The sequence below is a fragment of the Mytilus trossulus genome, chromosome 1, assembly GCF_036588685.1.
Source record: "Mytilus trossulus isolate FHL-02 chromosome 1, PNRI_Mtr1.1.1.hap1, whole genome shotgun sequence".
Classification (NCBI taxonomy): domain Eukaryota; kingdom Metazoa; phylum Mollusca; class Bivalvia; order Mytilida; family Mytilidae; genus Mytilus; species Mytilus trossulus.
Window position 1 is genome coordinate 46,596,845 of NC_086373.1, and position 26,906 is coordinate 46,623,750.

General features: G+C 29.5%; 1 protein-coding gene across 3 annotated transcripts in view; it reads right to left on the bottom strand.

Annotated features, from left to right (window-relative positions):
• The window catches only part of LOC134725706 (forkhead box protein P1-like), a 66,042-nt gene that overhangs the window by 13,216 nt on the left and 25,920 nt on the right, over positions 1-26,906 (bottom strand). For all 3 annotated transcript variants that reach the window (XM_063589753.1, XM_063589745.1, XM_063589737.1), the window contains 6 exons: positions 21,028-21,153; positions 20,343-20,588; positions 15,961-16,204; positions 10,602-10,787; positions 9,320-9,446; positions 8,227-8,314 (listed from right to left, as the gene is read on the bottom strand). In XM_063589753.1, the coding sequence (XP_063445823.1) occupies positions 8,227-8,314; positions 9,320-9,446; positions 10,602-10,787; positions 15,961-16,204; positions 20,343-20,588; positions 21,028-21,141 (1,005 nt within the window). In that variant the 5' untranslated portion in view covers positions 21,142-21,153. The remainder of the gene's footprint in view (positions 1-8,226; positions 8,315-9,319; positions 9,447-10,601; positions 10,788-15,960; positions 16,205-20,342; positions 20,589-21,027; positions 21,154-26,906) is intronic.

Below are 26,906 nucleotides of genomic sequence, written 5' to 3' on the forward strand. Positions count from 1 at the left end.
ATTTTTTTTTTATTCTATCTACTTAATATCAAATACATATTTTCTTATTCATGACAAAGTATTTGAATTTTTCCCAATGTTTAATTTCACAATTTATGGATGAAAAGAGTGAATGAATTCTGAATGAAATGAAATAAAATTTCATGGGATAGATGGATGGTGTTTTGGTTTAGACTCCCATAATACCTTAAAAACAAGTATCTGCAAAATTAAAATTTAGTTAATGTGGATTCATTTATTTCTCATGGGTATCAATTTTTGTGGATTGCTAAAAACTTTCATATTGGTGGATATTTGATTTCGTGGTTTTGCCAAACTCTTAATACAAAGTCTATAGAAAATGTGTTATTCGTTGAACATTTGAATTCATGGTACATATCTATGAAACCCACAAAATTTGATATACAGTGAATAATAATGAATCTACAGTATAAGAAGTGGTTAACTAACTAACAATAGCAAATATTCCATGCTTATTAAAGATAATATCAGAAAAGGAAAAATACATAAATGTTTCTTATGTATATTTCAGAGTAAGAGGACTTTTGAACAAATTTTGATGTGAAGAACAATGGCAATTTCTGGATTATAATATCTTACTTGTTTTTTTACCTTAAAATTTATTCTTAATATTAAAGTTCAAGATACCTTTGCACAACAAAATGAAATAAAGTTGGAATCAGCCCTTTATTTGAGCCAAATATGTAGATCCTAAAGAAAAACTATACAATAAAGATTTTTTATAGCATCAAACAACAAGCAACATTTATTTATCAACTTGATCCTACTTAGACTTGTGTTTTCTTCCCACTCACAACGATTCCTATTGCAACAGATTTCTGTCATCTTCATAACACAGATATTTCATAAAAATCAATACTTCATCCCTGTTTATTTCTGTCTATATAAGTGCACCGTCCTACGCAATCAAGTCAACATACTGACCTAAATCCAATATTTTTTCCCCAATCATGTTCTTAACACCTTGTGACACTATTACATTTGTATAAAGCCAATACATTCATGTAATTATCACCTGCCTGTAGGTATAACATGTAACTACTGTATGTTGAAGCTATTAAATATTTTCCATTGCATAAATCACAATAAATAAGGAAAATTAATGACAGTAAATACTGGCTCATCTTTAACCTTTTTTCGAAGTTGTAAATATACTAGTTGCATTTACTTTTTTTTCTATATAGAAATACATGAAGCCTACATGACAGAACTTACTTACTTAAAGACAAGAAAATTTGAAAGAAAATAAATAAACACAGATCAGCAGTTTAAGTAAAACCCTATTCAAACAGACCAATCCAACCTTTCAATTGAAATCAGAGACAAAACCCCACTTCATTTCAATCATGTAAGAACTTTTTTCTTATTCATTTCTTAGAACCCTTAATATTTCTTTCTTTAAACATTTCTCACACTGACCTTGGGCTCTCTGGTTTTAAGCAAGACAAATTAAATTTAAACCTAGTTATAGTTAAGATAAATTATTAACCAAAGATCACGTACACATCTTTATACCCTTTAGAATAAGCTAACAAATTTAATTCAGTACCAAAAGTGACAATAACTATCTAACTACAATCCTACGCAAATATACTTTGACAAAAAAAATATCACTTAAATCTATTAATAGCATACTTTATTTCATTCTTGATTGGATAGATAATCCATTTTACTTACTGTACCAGTACTTCAAATATGAAACGAAGAAATTCTCAAGTTTCTGGCCAGTATTTCTACAGTTTTCACCGTGCAATGTATGTCAATGGTACAGAATAATATTTACAAGTAGAAGTGGAAAGAAACAATTGCATGCTAACAACATCCTCTTAATTCAAATGAGAACAATAAAGAAATATCAGGATGGAGCTACAATTGTAAACAAATTTCCTTTCTTTAATTAGAGGAAATACTTGAAATAAAGTAACTGATTCAGCAGGCTAAATAAGATACAATGACCTAAATACAATTTGGGGCATTCTGTTACACTACAAAAGTCATGTACTACTCAGTGAAAAACCTTGTATAAATTTTATTACATTTGGTCAACTCTATTCTGTTCATCATAGACAGTATTTCAAAATGCTAGAATAAAACAAACAAGAAGTTGCACCCACGCAAGGTTGTCTATAATAAGTGCTAAAAATGAATTCCAAAACAAAGCATCCTAATTTCATCAAGTAATCATCACTTCAATTACGAATTGGGCAGCTAAAACATATTGATTTGACAATTTTCAGAGCAAGTGATAATTACAATAGGATTTTTTGTACCTTACAAAAACATATTAGAATATGTTTGCAAAAATGGTGAAACAATCCATCCTGTATTGCTTACTACATGATGATTTAGAGCTTGTCATAATGTATAAAAACATTCTTTTGTTGAACAGTTCATCTCTAGATGTCTTTACTTTATTTTTTGTTGAAGAGTTTTTGCCTAATTGATGTATAACTAACATCTGATTTTTTCCTAAAGAACAGAATTGATCATTTTCATGAACATTTATGTGTAAAGTTCAGAGGTTTCTGTGGTTTAACTTTCTTATCTGACTTATTCTACCTTACTGTACCTGGATAAATTAACTTTTCAAAATTGATATGCATATCAACAATTAGGTGACAATAAGGAAATCTGAGATGAAAAAACTGTTTTATAGTTTACAAAGATAATATGGAACTAATCTAGTTTCATCTGATAGTACAAAGAATTGACTTTTGCTTTTATAGAATATTAATACCTCTTATATCAGATGTATATGATGATTTCATGATTTGTTATTACAATGTCAAAACAATGTATCCAATTTCCTTTTTTTTTTAATGTAAAGGACTCTATATAAAGTAATTTTCAATGGTATCTGTAATATGCTTACTTCATCATATATCAAGCTTTTATCATTTGATATGCTATAACTATTGTTACTGAACTTTAAAGATAAATGGCTTTTCCCTTCTTTTTTGCTCATTTTACATATGAATTATGCATCAAAATATTTTAACAAACAAAAAATAAAAGCAAGTGGTCATGATAAACAGAGCTAGAAATTAATGAAGTCTGTGATTTTGATGCTGAACCCTATGTTTGGCAATAAGTAAACAATCTTCCTTAACCTTGAGCTCTATTATTTTTTTAATGATAATTATTAATTTAGCTTATAAGATAGGTCTACACGACTGAAAAACTATTCTGAAAAGTTGAAGGCTTTTCTAGTTATACTTATACTGGGTATCAGAAGATATCTTTCAATTCATTCCATCTATAAAATTCTTTTTATTACTGTTAATTTGTAAGTATAGATTATTTTCTACATGTTCCAAGGTAATATCAAAAAGCTGATACCACTAATTCTTTTTTTATTTGAGATGCATTTAGAATAAAGTAATGTTGTAATCCATTTTAAAAGATTTAATAAAACATTCCGCAACTGCTTTCTGTATTTTTTAAGGGCTTTCGATACAGTTACAGGGGAGGTAATGACATTGCTAAAGTAAATTGTTTTTCTCGCTACGTCAAACTATGACTTATCAGGAAAAGATTCAGTTTTCGACTGATTTTTATCATTCAAACTTATTAAACTTCAAAACGAGTTCATGGACCCTTCTTTTTTAAAATACCATTTGGTTTGATTATGCAAGAAGATTATGTGTGCCAATTTTCATGAAATGCAAATAGTGCAATTTTTTTAAATTTGATAAATATACAGCAAAAAATGATGTTTTTTTCTACATTCATGAATATATGATAAATATGAGATATTTCTGAATATGAAATGTATAAATTTTTAAATACAGAAAATACAGAAATTACAAATTATTTAACAAAAAACAATTTGAGTTTATCTTTTAAAACAAAAAAGTTATGTCTTTCTTTCGAAAGAAAAAATACGACCACAAATCCGAATTTTGAGCAAATATACAAAATTTCAACCTCATTTTACTCAAAAAGTAGCACATGAAGGTATATTTTTTATTACATATTTGATTTAATCAGGTAAAAAATTGTCTATATGGAATTTTTTTCAAAATGTAAATACGGGATCAAAACTGTATCATATGCCCTTAAAATATTTATTTTAGGATGCTACGGCCTTAACCCTGATGTGTTGAACCTAAAGTCAATAAAGTCATCATCTCATTTTATGACCACTTTTTAAAGCAATCTTGCAATCCCATAAGGCCAGGATTTTTTAATTTGTTGGTTTACGGATCCGCCGACCCGATTTTGTCGATTTCCAAAATAAAAATAAAATCGAATTTTCAGGCTTTTTTTTATTCTCGCTGACCCTAAGAAATGCATTATCCCTGAAAAATAATTAAAATATCCTTTTTTTATGAAATAAAATGCATTAATCACTAACAGAAGTGATGACACTTTCTGTTGTGAAAAATGAAACTTTCAGTTTACGTTTCTAAAAATAGACAAATCAATTATTAATGACCTTGAAATGTTGTTTGCGCAAATAATTTTGCGGAACGAAACCTGTGTTTAAAACCAATTACACAATAAGTTCGTTTCCTTTATTTGTCACCAGTCCGTAAGATGCATGTTCTCATATAAATAGACTTGTCCAAATGTGGACAGGTGGAAGTTCAAGACATCAAGTTAAAATACTGAATTTTAACAAATCATTTGATATTTTCTTGTTTCATAGATAAAAAAAAAATATCGTCCATTTGGATAAAAAACGGGAATGCATGACAACAGATTATTTAACCTGATATTCTCGTTTTTCCAATGGACGAGTCTATTACGTTTCTGACACGTGTGTTGAAACTTATTTTCGTACGACGTTTTTACTTTTTTTTTCTTTATCCGTTTTCGTGCTTATTATTTTTCACCAAGTTTTGATTAAAAGCTAAGTCAAATAACTGACGTGAATCTGTTTTTCTTGTTTGTGAATTGACGATTTAATTTCGTCTTTGTCAGTGTACCCCCCCCCCTTTTTTATACGGGAAATTATTAGACAATGTCATGCGATGTTTACAGCAATAGTAATTATCAAACTAAAATTTAAGAACGATGAAAAAATAGTATGACAAACATTTATTAGAAAGGTGAAATATATATTTATTTTGCATATCAGTTTTCTGCCTTGAAAGATCTTTTTTTTTTCTTTTTTTTCCGACCGACCGACCCGACTTTTTCATGGAGAAAATCCGTAAACCAACAAATTAAAAAACCGTGGCCTAAGTTGTATCTGATTTTGCTTCCATCAACAACTTTCCTGTATATTTGATTAATTTACAGTTACTATGATCTTGACCTTTGACATTGTGATATAATGTTAAAATAGAAATCTTCCTCTCATTATATGTGATCTGATATCCAAACATATTTGTAACCTGAAATTCAGAATTTCAGTAAGCATCCATCATGACTGATAAATGGGTCAAAACAATTACACCCACTACTGAAAAACTTACCTGCATTGCATATGAAAAACAACCAGATCATGTACATACCTGTATTGAATATAAAACAACAACCAGAAAATGTACGTACCTGTATTGAATATGAAAAACAACCAGAAGATGTACATACATGTATTGAATATGATTAACAACCAGAAAATGTACATACCTTTATTGAATATCAAAACCAATCAGTAGATGAACATACATGTATTGAATATGAATAACAACCAGAAAATGTCTATACCTGTATTGAATATGAACCAGATGCTCTGCAGGGCGTAGCTTTATACGACCGCAGAGGTTGAACCCTGAACGGTTGGGGCAAGTATGGACACAACATTCAAGCTGGATTCAGCTCTAAATTTGGATTGTGATTAAAAAGTTGACACAGCATAGGTTTCCGACACAGAATGAATGCGTTCTAATGAACTTAAAATTTTTGTTTTCTCTTAGAGCAATTCACTATGCTGTTGAATATTAATCCTCTCAAAAAAATGTTTGAAGAAATTTTCTTTTTATTTATGAAATTTCAAATGAGAAAAATTGAACCCAATTTTTTTAATCACATCCCCCTTTCCCTTATTCCAAAACTAATCTCAATTAAAATTTCTAATGGAGTTTGCAACAATAACTACTCATTTAAATACATCATAAAATATTAAGATGTAAAAAAACTGCTTGTTATCACTGAATGGTAAAGATTATTTTAATTTATCAGTTGGAAGCAAAAAGTGAACATACATTGTATATTGTATATAACAAAGATTTATGTTGATTCTGGACAAAGAAAGATAACTCCAATTAAAACAAAATCTTGCTATTGCACAATATTTTGCAATTAGATATTTCTTGCTTACTATTCTGGACAAAGAAAGATAACTCTAATTAAAAATAAAATTTGCTATTTCACAATATTGTGCAATTAGATATTTCTTGCCATTGTGCAAAACTTTGCAATTGAAAAGACTTGCTATTGCACAATACTTAATATAATAATTTTAGATCCTGATTTGGACCAACTTGAAAACTGGGCCCATAAGTACATGTTTGGATTCAGCATATCAAAGAACCCCAAGATTTCAATTTTTGTTAAAATCAAACTAAGTTTAATTTTGGACCCTTTGGACTTTAAATGTAGACCAATTTGAAAACAGGACCAAAAATGAAGAATCTACATACACAGTTAGATTTGGCATATCAAAGAACCCCATTAATTCAATTTTTGATGAAATCAAACAAAGTTTAATTTTGGACCCCGATTTGGACCAACTTGAAAACTGGGCCAATAATCAAGAATCTAAGTACATTTTTAGATTCAGCATATCAAAGAACCCAACCAATTCATTTTTTGTCAAAATCAAACTAAGTTTAATTTTGGACCCTTTGGACCTTAATGTAGACCAATAAGAAAACGGGACCAAAAGTTAAGAATCTACATACACAGTTAGATTTGGCATGTCAAAGAACCCCAATTATTCAATTTTGATGAAATCAAACAAAGTTTAATTTTGGACCCTTTGGGCCCCTTATTCCTAAACTGTTAAGACCAAAACTCCCAAAATCAATACCAACCTTCCTTTTATGGTCATAAACCTTGTGTTTAAATTTCATAGATTTCTATTTACTTATACTAACGTTATGGTGCGAAAACCAAGAAAAATGCTTATTTGGACCCCTTTTTGGCCCCTAATTCCTAAACTGTTGGGACATAAACTCCTAAAATCAATACCAACCATCCTTTTGTGGTCATAAACATTGTGTTTAAATTTCATAGATTTCTATTAACTTAAACTAAAGTTATTGTGCGAAAACCAAGAATAATGCTTATTTGGGCCCTTTTTTGGCCCCTAATTCCTAAACTGTTGAAACCAAAACTCCCGAAATCAATCCCAACCTTTCTTTTGTGGTCATAAACCTTGTGTCAAAATTTCATAGATTTCTATTAACATAAACTAAAGTTATAGTGCGAAAACCAAGAAAATGCTTATTTGGGCCCTTTTTGGCCCCTTATTCCTAAAATGTTGGGACCAAAACTCCCAAAATCAATACCAACCTTCCTTTTGTGGTCATAAACCTTGTGTTAAAATTTCATAGATTTCTATTCACTTTTACTAAAGTAAGAGTGCGAAAACTAAAAGTATTCGGACGACGACGACGACGCCAACGTGATAGCAATATACGACGAAAATTTTTTCAAATTTTGCGGTCGTATAAAAACAACCAACCAGTAGATGTACATACATGTATTGAATATGAATAACAACCAGAAGATGTATATACCTGTACTGAATATGAATAACAACCTGGCAGAAGATGTACATACCTGTATTGAATATGAATAACAACCAGAAGATGTACATACATGTATTGAATATGACTTACAACCAGAAGATGTAAATACATGTATTGAATATGAATAACAACCAGAAGATGTACATACATGTATTGAATATGACTTACAACCAGAAGATGTACATACATGTATTGAATATGACTTACAACCAGAAGGTGTACATACATGTATTGAATATGACTTACAACCAGAAGATGTACATACATGTATTGAATATGACTTACAACCAGAAGATGTAAATACATGTATTGAATATGAATAACAACCAGAAGATGTACATACATGTATTGAATATGACTTACAACAAGAAGATGTACATACATGTATTGAATATGACTTACAACCAGAAGATGTACATACATGTATTGAATATGACTTACAACCAGAAGATGTACATACATGTATTGAATATGACTTACAACCAGAAGGTGTACATACCTGTATTTCTAGTTGACTAACAACTTGCATCTGAACTCTTGCTTGAGCTGTACTTCTATCATCAAGATGGTGTTCCTCATTGATATGTCTGTAAAAATAGGTATTTCATTTGTACAAAAAATAGAGATAAGGGAGTAATGACAATGAGACAGCAACCTAACAACACATAAACAACTTGGATGACACAATACATAAAAAGGAATAACATTATTAACCAAGACAGTTTTAAGCCTCCTTATTTAGATAGCTGTGAATATATATTTAAAAAAAAGGCTACAAATGTCATCAACATCAATTCTTCAAGTGACAATCAGATAATCACTGAATCAAAATGAATAACAATTTTCACTTCTAGTGGCTTACATCATCAAGTGTGGTGATATCTAAATATATCTAAACCTTGTATATCTTAGAAAAGTGGGGCTAATCCTGTTATCGTGTTTCAATATACTGAGGTTAACATTAAGGATAGACAAGAGCAAAGAATTAAGACAATCCACCAAAAGGGCATCTGAATAGGAATTTTCTAGTTGGATCAATTAGATAGTACAATTATGATGGGTTGAATCTTTTATAAATAATGTTTACCAATAGAAATATCAGTCTACAACACTTGTGTTTAAAACAAGTGTTAATACTGTTATACACATGTACTACTACATAAGTGATGCTTTGAAAATATCCATGGGTTAATAGTCAAATAACAAGTAGTATCCTTATACTTAGAGAGATAAGTATATTTTATAAGAACAACTTCAAAGCTATTAAATAAACAAGAATTTCCCATATAAATGATTTTAATACATGCAATTTCACTGGAGTAAACATATACACAGCTCACTTCATCCTTTATATTAAAACTTTATAAACCAAGAATATGTATGAATAGGAAATTCCAACTATCACATTTCCAAGTTCAGTGAACCACAAAATCTAGGTCAAACCATAATTTTAAGTACATTGGAAGCAGATGGACAGCCTACCAATTTTTTTAACTAAAATTTTTTTTAGGATAACAACATCTATTTTAAGTATAAATTATGTTTGTGTGATAAATGTATATAATAGCTTGGACTTTGACTTGGATATTAACCTGAAAAATACTTTGTAGTTTTCACACTGAATATCACACCCTGGCCATTTACACAGTCCCTGTCTGTATAATGTGGTAAATTTTGGTTCATCATCTTCCTCTTCTGGTGGAGGTCGACTTGGTTGACCTAAAATACAAAATATTAAAGTTTCATTTTTTCATCTTATAGAAAGAAAACTGCAAATAAATATATGTAGAAGATGATAGTGTATTTTCAAATCAAATGAATTCGTGATTACAGCTGGTAAGCTTAAATGACGAGCATTTTTCTAATGAGACACATCAATGCATATGTTCCAGACCGTATGAGTATTTGGACCATACACGTACGGTCTGGACCGTATGCGTACTTTTTCAAAATACTCATACGGTCGGACCGTACGCGTACGGTCTGATTAATATCATTAAGAAGTTGCTTAAGTTTAAAACTTACAAAGGCATGTAACAGATCAACATAACTTAACTCTCAAATTGATATGGAAAAGTTCAATTGTAATTGAAATAAAAACTTTATTTTTTAACTACATGTATTTAAAAAATTCATGCTATTTAAATCTGTTAATATCTTGTTTTTAGCATGTCGATCAGTAATACATTAATTGATACATTGAAATTGCCGATATCGGAAGTAAACATAATGTGGGAGGACAATTGTTTAGAATATTAGAAACTTTACAAAAACTGCAAATGCAAACTAACATAAAGGAACTGCCATGAAACATGTAAATGTATTTTTTTTTACATCACTTGTGGTAGCAAGTTTCACCTTGGGCGAGAGTACCAAAATAGGATTCAGATATACATGTACAAATAAACAAATATTTAATTTCAATTGTTCCTTTGTTCATTTTATCCATCTAATTATAATAATAACAATTTATAAAAATAAAAATAAATGTTGTGATAAATGTTTGTTTAAATTTAGCCCATAGGATCCAATACCATGTATGGTCAGCTCGTACTGGACCATACACGTATGGTCAGACCGTACGCGTATGGTCGGACCGTACGAGTATACGTATACGGTCCGGGCCGTACGCGTACGGTCCAAAAACTCATACAGTTTGGATCATATATATTGTAAGTTTTTCTGATTATTTTTTTTCATACAGAGATATCTCTAAATTCAATAAAACAAACGCATTTCCAATGGATGTCTAGAAATTGTAATGACCTGTGCTTTTTTGTTAATCTTATGATTTTTTTATTTTATACAACAAAATAACTTTTCATATTGTTTTCATTAACCATAAAGATAAGCACATATAATTTTGAATTTCACCTGAGATATTGTGTTGAGACAGGTGGTTAGCTACACCATTGGTCCATGTGGGCAGTGCCTGAGAAGTAGGGGTTTGAGATCGTGTGGAGTTGAGACCATTAAAATGAGCTTTGGACTCATCTTGTAAACCAGACTGTGCTGCCACTTCTTTCCATAATTGTTGAATCTCTACAGGAGACATCATCCCTGCAATGGAACAATATTATATCAGTTAAATCTGACATCAAATGAAATGTTTAGTATAGTAATGTGATATACTGAAACGACAATCGCAAAACCTAAAACAAAATAAACCAACAGGGCATCTACAGATCAATTTGTGCCATCTTCAACCGAGACAAGTGTCAAAACATTTGACCAATTAAAGGCTACCATTTACTGCTGGTTTCTTGACCTTAGACCCAGTTACCTTAAATCTATTAGAGGTCATATTCACTTCCAAGCTGAAATATACAAAAGATTGTTCCAAATCAGATTGATGGATAAAAAAATATATTGGCTGGAAACAAAACCTCTATCAAAATTTGCATTATTTAAGGGACTGAATCATTGACCTCTTACCTACTAGCCAAAAAGTAAATTGGAGACTCTTTCTATCTAAAGAGCATTTTCAAGCGCTTTTTTTGGTGAAGGTATCAATCTATATTATCTTGAAACCAAAATTCAACATTCTTAAAGAGTTCATTCCTTTGAGCTGGAATCATGTTCCAAGATATAGATAAAATATATTTATAACTTTTTTCTTAAAGACTTAAAAAGTAAATCATAATCATACACACCAATCTGTTCAAATTGAATAATTAGGAAAAAAGAAAAGAGGGGGGGGGGGGGGGGGGGGGGGGGGGGGAGGAGGAGCTATACAAAATAATTATTGCTGTCCATGTTATTTACAAGATGTCATTTAATACGATGTTCATGTTATCCAACCTGTATGTTTTCTTATTCCACAATCAAAGTAGCTAATGAGTGAAGTTGAGTGAAACAAAAGATGCGAAAGCTTTAAAGATAATTCACAACAGATACTATAATCCATATAAAAAATCTGCAAATCAACAAAAAACAAAGCCACTTGATATGTAAACAGACCAGAACATAATAAACACTAACTAGCTATGTTAAACCATTAATATGAAGATCTGTTCTGAATTAAGTCATGTGCAAATCCTAACAAATTACTAATAGACAATTTCCTGTTTGTCTGACTTCACCATCAGCTGTTTATATGTTGTTTTTTTAGAAATTCAATTCAGTTTTCAAAAAAACTGTGTTACTGATATTTTTTGTTGATACACTTTTCAAAAATCAAACAGGAACAATTAAAGGGCTTATCAAAAAAACAAATCTGCATATTGCCTTTTAATTAAAAAATAGTCTTTGACTCATTGACTCAATAATCATCTTTCTTCAAATTGAAAATATATTACTGAACTAGAGGCTCTTTAGAGCCTGTGTCGCTCACCTTGGTCTTTGTGCATATTAAACAAAGGACACAGATGGATTCATGACAAAATTGCGTTTTGGTGATGGTGATGAGTTTGTAGATCTTATTTTACTGAACATTCTTGCTGCTTATGATTATCTTTATTTATAATGAACTTGGCCCAGTAGTTACAGTGGAAAATATTTGGCAAAAATTTACAAAATTTATGAAAATTGTTAAATATTAACTATGAAGGGCAATAACTCCTTAAGGGGTCAATTGACCATTTTGATCATGTTGACTTATTTGTAGGTCTTACTTTGCTGTACTTTGCTGTACATTATTGCTGTTTACAGTTTATCTCTATCTATAATAATATTCACATAATAATAACCAAAAGATGACAAATTTTCTTAAAATTACCAAATCAGGGGCAGCAACCCAACAACAGGTTTGTCTGATTCATCTGAAAATTACAGGACAGATAGATTTTGACCTGATGAACAATTTTATTCATGTTAGATTTGCTCTAAATGAATTGGTTTCAGAGATATAATTCAAAATCTACATTTTACCCCTATGTTCTTTTTTTTAGCCATGACAGCCTTCTTGGTTTGTTGGCCAGGTCACTGGACACATTTTGAAAACTTAATACCCTAATGATGATTGTGGCCAAGTTTGGTTTAATTTGGCCGAGTAGTTTCAGAGGAGAAGATTTTTGTAAAAGTTAATGACGACGGACGCAAAGTGATGAGAAAAGCTCACTTGGCCTGAAGGGCCAGGTGAGGTGAGCTAAAAAGGGGGGTTGGAAACCCCTAGAACATCCACCTCCATCCCTGGATCAGCCACTGATTTTATAACAAATGGTTTAACCTCAACTAAAGAGGACCTTTACCCCAGAAGCAAGATTTAGTCAACTTAAAGAAAATTGAACTAACTAACCTGATAAAAAACTGTTATAAGGATGCATCACTGGTATAAAATCTTTGAAAAAGGCAGACATTTTGAACACACAAAAGAAGAAAAATTGTTTTAAAATGTGTTTACTTTTCTTTCCTGCATTATTTACTTGCTCTAAACAGGAAACTGTTTTGTTAGAAATTAATGGCCTTTGTATATGAAAACTTTGGTTGTGTACATAAACGTGTAAACAATCCCTGGGAATTTAATAAACTAAGTAAACAAACATCATGGCCACCCCAGGGTTGTTGTAAACAAACTAGATTAAAAATAGATCTTTTTATCTCTAAACAGCTGAAGAAATAAATAAAATTTATCTCAGACTTATTAAATGATCACCTGCAAAATCCATTGGACATAATTGAGTTAAACAGCAATTTACACCTTAAAAAATATGTCAAATAACTCTAGTTTATATTAACTACAAATAAAAACATGTGTTTCAATTGTATTTCTACATGTATTTATTTACATAAAGTGTCATTCAGGTTTATACAACATATGTTCAAAATGGTACAGCAGTTGATTACATTATTACAGTACAAAAACAAAAATTCTTCAAAAGAAAATTTTCTGACCATAAAACAGTATCTGAGTTCAAATTTTACAAGGACCTTTGGTTAATTCTTTTGATAACTGTAAAACACCTTTAGAATATATTGACTTTAGTTTTAGCTGATGTAACCAAAAATCATGTTCAAAAATTCGAATGAAAATTCCATAGCAAGATTAAAATTTAACTAGTGTTATATTTTAAAAAAAAAACCAACAAGACAGCATTGACTTTTACAGACTTAGAAGTCACACTTCCTATATGTATCCATACTTATTTTTTTCTAAATGTAATATCATTTAAAATCTTAGAAACAAGTACCACTTGGAATTGTTTCTATTAGAAAATTTTTCATTTGTTTTCATAAAATTAATTTAATATACCGCTTTATCTTATTACAAAGTTCTAAATGCAATCTTAAGAACAGTCAAGAACAGCCAAACATGTAATATTTTCCCATTTATTTTTCAAACCCACGCAAATTAAGAATAATGTTATTAATGCATAAAGAAACACTGTCAATATTTGTTTATTTTTTCCACCAATTTATGATAAATTAGAACGAAAAGCTTAATTCAACATCATTTAATTTTTCTTCTTAAACAAATAACAGAGTCAGCACATAATCAATAGGTCCACAGTTTAAAAGAAACACAGTTGTTTGTTTTTGTTAAAAGAATGGGAGCTTTTCATCCACATTGGATCACAATTTTGTTTACTCTTTTTCTTCTGTCATCAATCAACAATCAACAATTTTAAAATACCCGTTTCTTTCAAAATATTGAAGCCTAATACCCTTATACTGGTAAATACCATTGTCTTATCAACAGATATATCATGTTAAGGAGGGGTATTTGCGAACAATACCAGTCGAGAGAATGTTAAATTTCACTAGCCATAAGAAGAGGGAAATTCATTATCAAGACTGGTATTTTTCACAAATACCCCTCAAGAATATGCTATATCTGTTTAATTACACCGAATGTTAACACAACGCATTGATGATCGAGTATTTTTTGGCAAATACCACGTCAGATAGGGTAAAAAAGGCATATAAATCCTTTTAAAGGCATATAAATCCTTTTTGCATATACCCCGGCGGCGTTAAAAAAAGAACAATATTCATTTGATAACAGTTAATTGGTGAAAAATACACTGGCTATCAACCAATCAAAACCCAGGATTCTTACATAAGGTGTAATTATATATAAAATATACTGATGATGTTTTTTTTAACTTTCTGTCATGATTATATTGTGATTAAATCTGTATATTTCTTTTGGAATATTTTTTTCACAACCCTGACTGCAAAGTTATGTCACAACCAATTCAATAATTGAAGCTAAAATATTTGTCATATATATAACTTATTTATTAATTAGCTCTTTCTTATATTCCCTGTAAATACATGAAATCTTAATTGATTCAAACTAAAAACGAGTTATTCCCCTTTCTATGAATAAGTAATCTTGTTTTCCTGACTTACAGGATAAGTGGTGAAATGTGAATGAGACAGTATCCCAACAACACAATAAAATAAAAGATGCCATTGTATCTTGTCTTACTTTGCAAATAAACTCCTCTTTAATGTCAGCTAAAGAACTTTTACAAAAATAACCACATGACAGATACATGCAAAATGTTAGATCCTCTGATAGTTGATTAAGCCAATATGAGAAATAAAATAAAATAATCTTATAAAATAAGCCATACAGGTCTTATTAAGGGCAGATAGTTAAAACTGAACTTTACAAAAACATGATATGGCTTTACATATTTAAAATTTATGAATTCATCTTTTTTCAAATTTATTTGCTTTACATTTTCCTCTCATATTTATTTTTCATCTAAATTCTAAAAGGAGGAAAGGAGGTTTTCATCCCCCAGAACATCCTCTTCTAGATCAGTCAAATCACTGTCCCTTAAGATTCAGGAATCGAGTACACTACCCTAATATTACTCTTTACACCTTAAAAGTCTGTTCTTTAAAAACAGTTTTTGGTTATGTAATGGACAGACTTAAAGTACTTGACTGTTTGAGAAATATGTTACTTAAAAAAAAGTTAATCCATAATGTTACATCTTATAACATAGAGTCAGCTATCTCTTTAAAAGTATCAATGAACATTAATGGTGGAAGTTACAAAAATTTATCTAAGGAACAAAAATTATTCAAGAAATTAACCAGAATATGTACATCAGTTAAATTTCTCAGAGAAGAGAAATATTTGGTGCTTAATTATAAGTGGGTTATTGCACATTGCATCAAGAATTCCTGTTCCTCAGTGTGACCATATTTTTCTAGCATACTTATGAAGTATAGTAAATTGATCTCAAAAATACTCTTCATTGAAAGGGCAACAACATAATAACACCATATTCATATGTGTGCTCTAATGCCCATAAAATAAATATATGGTTCTAACCTTGGCTTACACCAACAAAAGGCTGGGCTAGACATGCTAACAAGAACTGTCTTTGTTGTAACTGTATTTGTTGTATCTGTTGTACAAGCTGTTGTTGTTGTACTGCCAACTGAGTCAACTGTTGTTGTGATTTGCTGTTTTTCACCTTGTCTGGTTGCTGCATGAGCTTTGACTGTTGTAACATGTTCATTTGTAACTGTTCATTAAGTTCTTGAAGAACTTGTTCTTGGAGTTTTTGCTGTTGCTAAAATAACCAAAAACAAACATGATCATGAAGAGTGTCAACAACAAATTATATTTACGTAATTTAACATTGAAAGTAAAACACTCAAGGTACAATTTTACTTTTGGACAATTAAAGAATTGAAACGTTTTAATAAAATAAATACCTTTTTCTTCTAACATTATTAATTTTTCAAAAGTTACATAATAGATTCGTGTACACTTTGTGGCTTTAAAAAATATGTTGTTTAAAAAAAAAAAAATTTAGTAAATATGCTTTATTTCGAAGGCTGCATATTCATAAGGACACCTTGATAAACAAAGAAGCATTGCATGAGAAAGCTCTTTTCTATGTCTGGGTTATTTTAGTATTTCTTAAGACAGATTCAGACATGATTATTAATTTATACACCTATGGACACCAAAATAAATCTATCTCAAAATCAATAGAACAAATTATTGACAAATATTTATTTTTAAGATTAACAACTTTTTAAATATGTTTTAAAAAATAAGACCTTTCAAATGATTTCAACGCTATCAATATTAATGTCAATTTTAAAATTCACCCCTAAAGAAATATGAGTCAACATTTTGGATAACTATTTTGTGATTTTAAAATTCAAATAAGGTGCACTTGAAAATGGTCTCAACAAACATTATCTCACAATTATTTTTTTATAATTGACACCCACATCTTATAACTGTTTTGTTGTAATATCTGAAGCTTTGCAATAGAAATATAGAACTTGTTGTCAATATTACTTTCCATAGCTAGATTGTCTTCAAGGAAAATTCCAGCTTTATTTTTAGGTCATCTTTAGTGTAATTGATGGCGTGGGAGTTAAAAAAAAAATGATATAATGCAGGTTACAATCACTGATTTCATAAAAGTATTTATTACAATACATGCATAACACTCTAAGATGTAAGACATGATAACGGTTAATGAAATCTACCAAATATGTCCTCAAGGAAGGTGAAACAAAATACATATTCAACACGGTCATCAAAACAACAAATAGATGTTTATGTGACATCGGAAGTGTCTTTTTCCCTAGGCTTTATGTACTAACACTATTATCCTGAAGAAGATCAAGGGCTGTTATATTGTGTCCCTCAACATTACAACATTTTCAACAGCTACCACTGAGGCATGATCATAATACATGTGAAATTCATGTTTCTTTTTGACAATTTTGATAATTGTTATATTAATATCAGCAACGAGGTTATAACCTATTGGTTGAAAATTACAAAAGTAATTCATCATTTGAAGTAAGATGTTCCTCTCAAATGTTTTGTTGCTTTTATTACATTATTTTTATGTAATTTATGTAAGGATATTTTTTCAAACAAATCAACATCACGCTTACACTTTAATCTAAAGAATTTTTTTCTGTAACTAGACATAAAATTTCAAAAAACATGCTGACATTAAAAGTGAATTTTGTTTTTTTTCTTTTTCTATTGGAGCCATACAATTTTGTTTATCGGTTTAAAAAACCAAGTATTTTATGGAATATTATTTCATTATATTAGTTATATTTAATTTTAATCAGTTATATTTTATTTTAATTGAAAATGAAAATTCTAGCATAAGAGTTGCAGTTAGAGAATAGCAATGAAGCATTTTATTCGTAAAATAAAAAGATTTGATATGTAAACATTAATGAAAGGGGAAAAGTTTAAAAAGTAAAGAAATGCCCACGCTTGCATAGAACATTATAAAGGGACATAAAGAACTGTTTTAAAAGTGACACTTCTTTAATTCATACCTCATCTGAGTTTTGCAGTATTACACATTGTGTACAAGTTTCATTACATTTGATTGAGCCAAAGTTAAGTCAGAACAGAAACAAATATCTTTGAACAATATTCCATTTATAAAGCCAGTTAACTCGGGAAAGATCTAAGCAACACCAAAATTCAAAGTTTTATAACATTTGGCTGAGGCAAACTAAAGTTAAATAATGGAAACCAATTTTGGGAACTTATGCTTAGGAAATGAATAAACTTTACACATGTAAAAATAAGAATGTGTCCACAGTACATGGATGCCCCAATCACGCTATCATTTTCTATGTTCATTTGGGTGTAATTGGGGTTAACACTCTAATTTGGCATTAAAATTAGAAAGATCATATAATAGGCAACATGTGTAGTAATTTTCAGCTTTATCAAAAACTACATCAACTTAAAAAACTTTAACCTGAAGTGTGACAGATGGAGGAATGAACAAACAGATGGACAGACCAAGGAATGAACAAACAAGTGAAGGAATGAAAGGATGCACAGACCAGAAAACATAATGCCCATATATGGGACATAAAAACTAATTCAGATGGCTAATGTAATGGTATCCAGTGTTAAATATTAACACTTTATAAAAATTCCATGCACTATTTATAGTTCAAACTTTAACTTATACCACTTTACTCAGAAAAAAACAATTAATTTAAGGGACTTTGCCAAACTTAAACAAATTTTCCAATTTTTGGAGAGCTTATGCGACTTATTGTTATTTATGTTCCTTATGTAAGTGAGGCACTAATTCTGCCACATGCTGTTCAGACAAAATTTGAAAGCCTATATCAAAACAAAATAGCTGCATGTATGCTTCATGATTTATAACCTTTAAATTATCAAGACATAAACTAGTCATAAGAAACAGCATACTAAATGTTGTACAGTTTAAGGATGGAAAGACAAAGGGGAATAATGCCAAATATATTGTTTAGATAAAAATACAACAGTCTGTTGAAAATTCAAAATTTTAGAAATAACTGACTTTCAATAACTTTTTTAAACAAACAGGTATTTGTCGTGTTTTAGTCATTGCTATAAAAAAAGTAATTCATTTCTCCTTGAATTACGCATAAATAACAATTTCTATGTCAAAGAGACAATACATCTTTTTTCACCACAGACATAATTGTGTAACCCGGTCATGAAATTCTCCAGACCATTTGATGGTTACTATCTTGATCTAATGAATGAAACAAGTTCACAAAAAACTCATAATTATGTCAGTACTTTCTCATTGTCAATAGCCTAAGGGTATCAGACAGGCTTTTGGCTATCAATCAACGGAGTGATCTCCCTTATTCTTCACACCTGTCAACAAGTAAGGCCATTTACCTATTGCTTTTTTTGCAACAAATATTTTTTCTAAAGACAGGTGAGATGATTTTTATGACCCAATTGAAAGACAAAAACAATGTTGATGTGCAGGTAGTCATTATATTGTTAACAACAAAGGCAATAAACAACATCTTTGATGTACACCTAGCGGTAAATGTGCCAAAGAAGGTGTAATTTAACAAATAATATAATAGTCAGCAGATATCTTTATGCACATCATGTATAATTTTATATAAGGATATTCAAAATTGTGTACATGTCAAATTTACGAGAAACAAACAAGCAAGGGTTAATCTAACAGTTGTATCTTAGCACAATAATTATAATATTTTATACAATATATCATACAAAATCTTCACGACTAATCATAAGATGTTACTTTTTTTATGGAACAATTTGCTTTGAAGTTGCCAACTCATAATGATCGAGATGACACCATTTTAAATTTAACTTTCATCACTTTAAAAAAATATTATTAAAGGGTTGAGCTTTTGAAATCCTTTTTTTTCATCTAATGGGCTCTAGGTAAATAGCAGAATTATCAGCTATTTTTGAAATTTAATAATTTACACTTATATTACATGTATTATAAGAGCCAATGACCAAGGATAAACATGCAGTTGTTATATTGAGGAAAGGACAAACAAATCTTAAAGTTCAGATATATGCAGATGATATTCTAAATCCAACTTAATATTATATAGATAAACTTCAACACTAGCTCAATGCTAGCATCAGTACCATTTTGGGAAAATATTTATTGTTTTATGAAAGTAAATATAAAACAGAAGATGTGGTATGATTGCCAATGAGACAACTATCCACAAAAGACCAAAATGACACAGATAAATGCTACTTCTGAAGGCAAATTGGGAACTTACTTCAAATAGAAACAGCCCTTAACATGGATTCAAATAAAGCTTAGAGAACACTGACTGTTGACTTCAACAGTGACTTCTCTTACATTTTATAGATCTATCTCATTTCTGTAAAATAGAATCATAAATAAAACTGACCTGATGTTGCATAACCATTGACTGATGTTGCATCAACTGTTGAAGTTGAGTTGGGTTAATAGCCGGAGTTGTTTGTTGCTGTAAGAATTGCTGAAGCTGTTGTGCTGTCAGACCATGCTGAGCAGCCATTGCCATCTGTTGTCCCAGTAATCCACCCATACCCATACCTGTTTCTATGGTACTGTTTGACTTCACCTTTCTTTTTGCTGCCACTGGAAGATCATGGGGAGATTGATGCCCAGTTTCCTGGATTTTCAATAAAAAAACATAGACTGTTGACTATTCTTAAATTCTTAAATTTTATACCCATGTTCAAGTGAGAAAAAAAATTAATTAAATCACAAATGAAGTCAAGAGACATGTGCTCTGAAATTATAATATTTATCTACATCTTTATTTCAGTGTGACATACAAAACTCCACTTTTTAATAATTTGTGCAATGAATCGATAATTAAAAAAACTTAAATCTTATAGCAGTTATGAGAGTAAGTCACTTACTACACTTTGGAAGAAGAAATACAGGTTTGCTGGAATGATATTATTTTAAAAAATAGTGTAAAAACTGCTACTCATCAACTCTCGAGAATTAAAGTCATGATAATCCACAGAAGGAAATAACTGTTAGGTGAACATTTAGTGTTAATTCAGGATGAAGGAAAAGAATAGTAAAAATAGATCTAGTACCTGAGATTCTTCTGTCATGTCACCATTTCTCAGAATTTCACCATTTTGCAAACTTTCTGTACTTTCACGAACCGATGTTAAGTTGATTGCCCCTTGATGTTCAGTTTTATCCATTATGCCATTGCTCTGAATATAAAATAAATAATACTAAATAAAAATATTGATCATCTCTTAATAATGAACAAAGACAGGCTAGTTATCCCTGTATTATGTATACTTGATAAATGAAGTGTAGTCTATCCTTATCTTAGTATCTTCTAGTTAAAAAACCATTTTTTACATACCATTTTTTTCCCTGTAAAATTTATCAAAATATTAAGGACTGTTTCGCAACTTTTGTTCAAAAAGTTCTTTCCTATCTTGACTGTCTGAAATTCTAAAATAAGTTAACCATAATTTACATATTTGAAAAAGACAAGTGAAAATTAGGTATAGTTTTCAAAATCAGTTATTAAATGCTGCATAGTGAATAAAGGCTAGAATATTAGCAGCATATAGAGTCTGCATCACAAAAAAAAGCAATCTGATATTTGTTCAATATCAAGGCTCAATTCATCTGTAGGAAAAATTGAAGCCAGTTATATTATTGTTATCACTTTTAAGACTTAATTTCTGTTTTCATCCCTCTCCAAGATACTTCATTGAAACTAAGAAACAGAAATCAAGATATCACCAAGGTCACAATTTGTGTAAGCAATATTAACTGATTGCATTTTTAGTATGAAAACAAAAACATAACAAACTTTGGAAAAAAAGATAATGCAAAACAATTTTTTTTGTAAATCATTGCATAATTCATTACTTAAATGTTGATAATAAGTCTTGTACAGTTATTACTTCACATATCTTAAATTTTTTAACCAAGACGTTAATATGCAAAATGACAACACAGGCTCACATAACAATATGATAAGTCAGGCAAAAGGGAAAAATGGGCATCTTTATTTTTAATATTTCATTCATTCCTTTTCTTTCTTTTTTATTATTTAGTGTTCATGCATTTACTTTTGTATGGGTATTGGACAGTATATGCGAATTGATGAGAAAAGAGTACTTTAAAAAGATATTTGAAGAATCTTTTTGCAATTTTTAATATACCCAGTTCTATAAAGTTGACCTGAATTCTAACAAAATATAAGCAAATGAACATTTTGACCTTAAATTTTAACAGAATTTACAAACTTCAGATATATATTAAGGTAAGCCAATAAGCTGTTTAACAATAACCTATAAATGTATAACAGAACAATACACATTTATATTTTGATCAGTTTTGTTTAGCAATAAATAAAAGTTATAATTCAAATCTAATGAATGAATAAGGAGGTTAACTTAACCACACTAAGTAACTTATACCTCTGCCATTGTTCAAAAGAACATTTTCATAAAACTGTTTACGTATTAAATTCTCTTAATCGGGATTAATGTATATTCACACCTTGGAATTATTTGTAACAATTCCATGCAAACAATCTATAATATTAGATTTAAGTAAAAGGTAATGTGCTCAGTTGTGCGTAATGTCTGGTGAAAAACAATATGCGAATAAAGAATAAAGCCGATTCGTGTCAATAATAACATTCTCCTTCATTACCCTGGCTTTTTAACTAAGTAACAACCTTATAAATTATGTCAGTAGGTCAGATTCAGTTATAGAAACCTTTAATAAGAACAGGAGATGGTTATGACACAAACTGTGACATTTCAGGAACCCAAACAAATTAATGTAAATAAGTTATCTCCAAAGAAGTCCACATTAATCTGATCAATACCAAAACAAGGGATTAATCCAGATGATAGAAATTAAATCTATGAGTTAACTGTAAGAAATGACAATTTTTCAAATCAATCAAAATTCACGGTGTAAGTAATAACTTTTTTTAACAATATATGCAAGATGAAAAAAAGATAAAAATGCCCAGTCAAGTCTGAAGCTGGAATTTAATATCAGCTAAAAATTATAAAAAATAATGTATTGTAATCCTACAACATTATCTAAATTCTGAAATATGACATCGATCTTTCTTTTGGCTGGAAAAAAATCCAAAAAAGTTTCCTTTGCATAAATTTTGTATCTATAGTATGTGTACTAAGTTTCAAGTTGATGTACCCAAAAATTCATTGTAAACTACCATGAACAATTTTTTAAACATGATAAAGGACAGACAGACTAACTGACATTTTTTTAACATATGGACCTACAGACTTGATCTGATTACCCCTCAAAACTTGTTGGGAGGGCATAAAAGTTTGAATTCACTGCCCCTGAAATCAGGTGTGGATCCAGTATTTTGAAAAAGGGGAGTCTGCAACTTTTGAAATGGAACAGCTACATAAAATCGACATTAACCATAAATAAAGCTCCATAAGGTAGGCCTGGGCACCACTTTAAATCAACCCCTGGAAATAATTTTAACATTTTGCAGTTTTGTAAATATAGATTCTTACATTGATACCAGTGGATTATCGGATTTATCCAATCGAGATAGTTAAATTATCAATTTTAAAATTTATAATTTAACTATCAAGATTGGATAAATCCGATAATCCACGAGTAACAATGTAAGAATCTGGTTCGGAAAGGGATAATTTTCCATAGAATTAGAGAAACTGTACTTTACACTTTTTCGATCGTTGTATAAATTTATCAACTATACTCTAGTTGAAATAGCATCGCAAGTGACATAGCCCTGATGGAGCACTTGGTCTGGGTCCTTTTGGAATCCCTCCAATTAGAATGGTGTTTTTTTTAAATCTTGGTTTGGTTATTCAACATGAATTTATACAAGTTGAACATCCATAAAGTATTGTTGCCTCTTAATAAGTTGGAATTTGTTCGATATTAGCAAGGGCATTTAACACCAGACTGAATAATCTTTGCATTCTTAGTGAATACAATGCGATGTCCCATACCATGATAATTTATCTGGTATACATCTTTTTAACTGACATGACAGTACACAACAACTTTATCCAAATCAGCATAATTTGTTCATATAAAATAAATATAAATGTCATCCCGATGAATATCTGACAAATAAAAGATCTCGGACAATAAAACAGTTTAATTCATAAATTTACCAACTGAGGCATATATTAATTAATTGATAATCTGAAGTACTTTTAACATTAATATCTACAAAGTAATTGTTTTTGTTTACAATAGGGTTGGTAGATATAATGGGTGATAAAGAAAAAATATTGCTATTTCACAGTTCCATATAAAAATTATTTATTATTTAGATTAATCTAAGTATTTGATCTTACTAATTAATCTGTTTAATCCATTTTTCATATTATATTTGGTCCTCATAGAAAGGTTTTATTTCTTCTTAGTGACCAAAATAAAAGACTCATTAATAATGGATAAATAAACATCTTATTGTAAACAACAACAAACTGATTATGAAAAATTGTTAGGACTAAAATGGTGCCTACTAAATGCATTCAAATCCACTTACAAGCTTAAAATTGAGTTAATTATATGTTAACTATAGCCTCCCGAGCAATGGAAACATGTTACAGAATAAAATTATTATGTTGCTCAATGCCAAATTAAATATCAATGTGACAAACATTTGCTTTTCTTTTGTTTAAAGCAAACTATGTTTTCTGCCTGTCTGAAATTCACTTAATATTTCTCATCTTTACTGAATTAAGGTGTTTCTTCATAAAAATATGAAAAAAAATCTTCTTGTTTGAATAATGAAAAAAATAATTAAAAGTGATTACAAGAAAGAAGAAAAATTAAAACAAAAAACCAAAAAAACATTTTTTTTTCAACTCATTATGTTATTATGACTTGAAATTTTTTTTGCTTTAATTCCCATTCAGGGCTCTGTCTCCAATTATGTATTCAAGACATCAAAATATATCAATTCTAATACTTTGAACATAAAACAGACATTTGATCTGTCGGAAAGGTTAATAAGCATATACACAAATCAATCTTCCATTCAAACACATAAAAAAACAAAGTATAAAATTACATTAATTTCTAATATTTATATACATTTATTTCCACTTTAGTGATTACTTTCCAAACAAATGAGTATTATACAACATATTTATTTTGACAACAATTACCATTAATTCAAGCATTCCAACTCACAAGTATGTAAAGAACCCTTAATGATTGTTTGTTATTGTTATAAAAATATTCCACCAATATAAGGTTTTCCCATAAGTAAACAATATAATGTTTCATGTAATTCTGGGATTCAGTTCAAAGAACTGTTATAGAGTGAATGATTGAAGCTTTCCATTCAAGTTCACTTTTATGTTTCTTTCAATCCTATATTTCTGTACACATGTGGTAGTTCTGAATTTTCCTGAATCTTGGATGGTTAATCAAAGACATTTCCATTATCTTTAAATCACTATTCTGATCAACTTCATGCAATCATTTCAGAGTTTTAATCAAACTTCTATTAACAACTTCTATCAGGAAATCATAAAAAAATATTCATACATGAAATAAATATCATCCTGCATTAAAGACAATGTTAGAAAAAATGTATGTTACAAATAGTTGTATCCTCAGTAATCTTAATAAAATATAGATGTACATGTTTAGGACTACAGAAATGGATACCAAGTTTTCCTAAATCCTACTTCTGCCCAAATCATAAAAATTATGTTTGTTATATCCTTTTGTTTTATACAGTAGTGATCTGTATACTTTCATTTATCTTTTCTCTAGGATTTTCTGCCATATATGTATCTTCTGTGATGCTACTAGCTGAGGGATCTGTAACATTGTTACAATCCTCACTATAAAGTGATAAGAATTCACATAATATAATATATTTTATCAGTAATAAACTTTATAATTCTTAAAAATTGTTTTCATTTCAAATACATGTAGTACCTATATAAAAAAAAAAAAAAGCATATATTTCATATAGGGCTGATGTACTTTTGTTGGGTATGTGCATAAAATTATTTTTGTGACTTTTGGTAATGAGCACTTTAATCAATTTTAAATTCTAGTATACATTTTTAAATATTATCATAAATTGAGAATATGTCAAAGGGACAACACCCTGACCAAAGAGCTTTTTTAACAATAAAAGGGTCATATTAAAATAAACATTGCTTACATCAGCATAAGCAATTACTATGCCAACGTGTCTATATTATCTGATGTAGTACTTTCTAATTAACAAAAGTTTTAATATGGAAATTGTGCTATTTCTGTTAATAAAGAAGGCGATTACCATTGATTTTATCTGATCATGATGATAACCCAAAAACATCCTGTTAACTTACAGAAAATATAGGTTATATATATCTAATGATTTTTAAAATTAGTAATTTCTGGGTTGATGTGTCAATTTGATAACTTAATTTGTACTTTCAAATAACTTCAAAGGTATGTTAACGTTAAAATATTAGTTAAAAACTTAATTGGATAGGTGGAGAAGCCGAAAACAGATTTGTAAATGCATGGAAGGATAAAGGCTAAATCACAGTGAAAAAAATCATAGGATAAATGTTCCAGCTAAATTATTTTTTTTCTAGTGAAAAAAATAAAAAATTGATTGACCATAAAGTAAGTTGTCATTGGTCAGCAGTCAGGTTGTAGTTGTGGCAGAAATGCCTAGCATCATGTGCTATTAAATCTCTGATCTTGCTGACCTTCTTTTTCCCTCAATTTGTTATCTCACAATTCTAACATATTTTCTCTAAACATTGAATTAGATAAAGGAACACAAAAAAGGGCTCATCTCATTTGAAAATTTAATTTGAAATTTAGAATAGTGAAAAATAAAAGTTTTTATATAAAGAAAGTTTAGAAAAATCAAACACAAACAAAAATCAGGTCTAAAAATTCAAGTACATGTATTACATGTATTATATATATTGATTGAATAAAT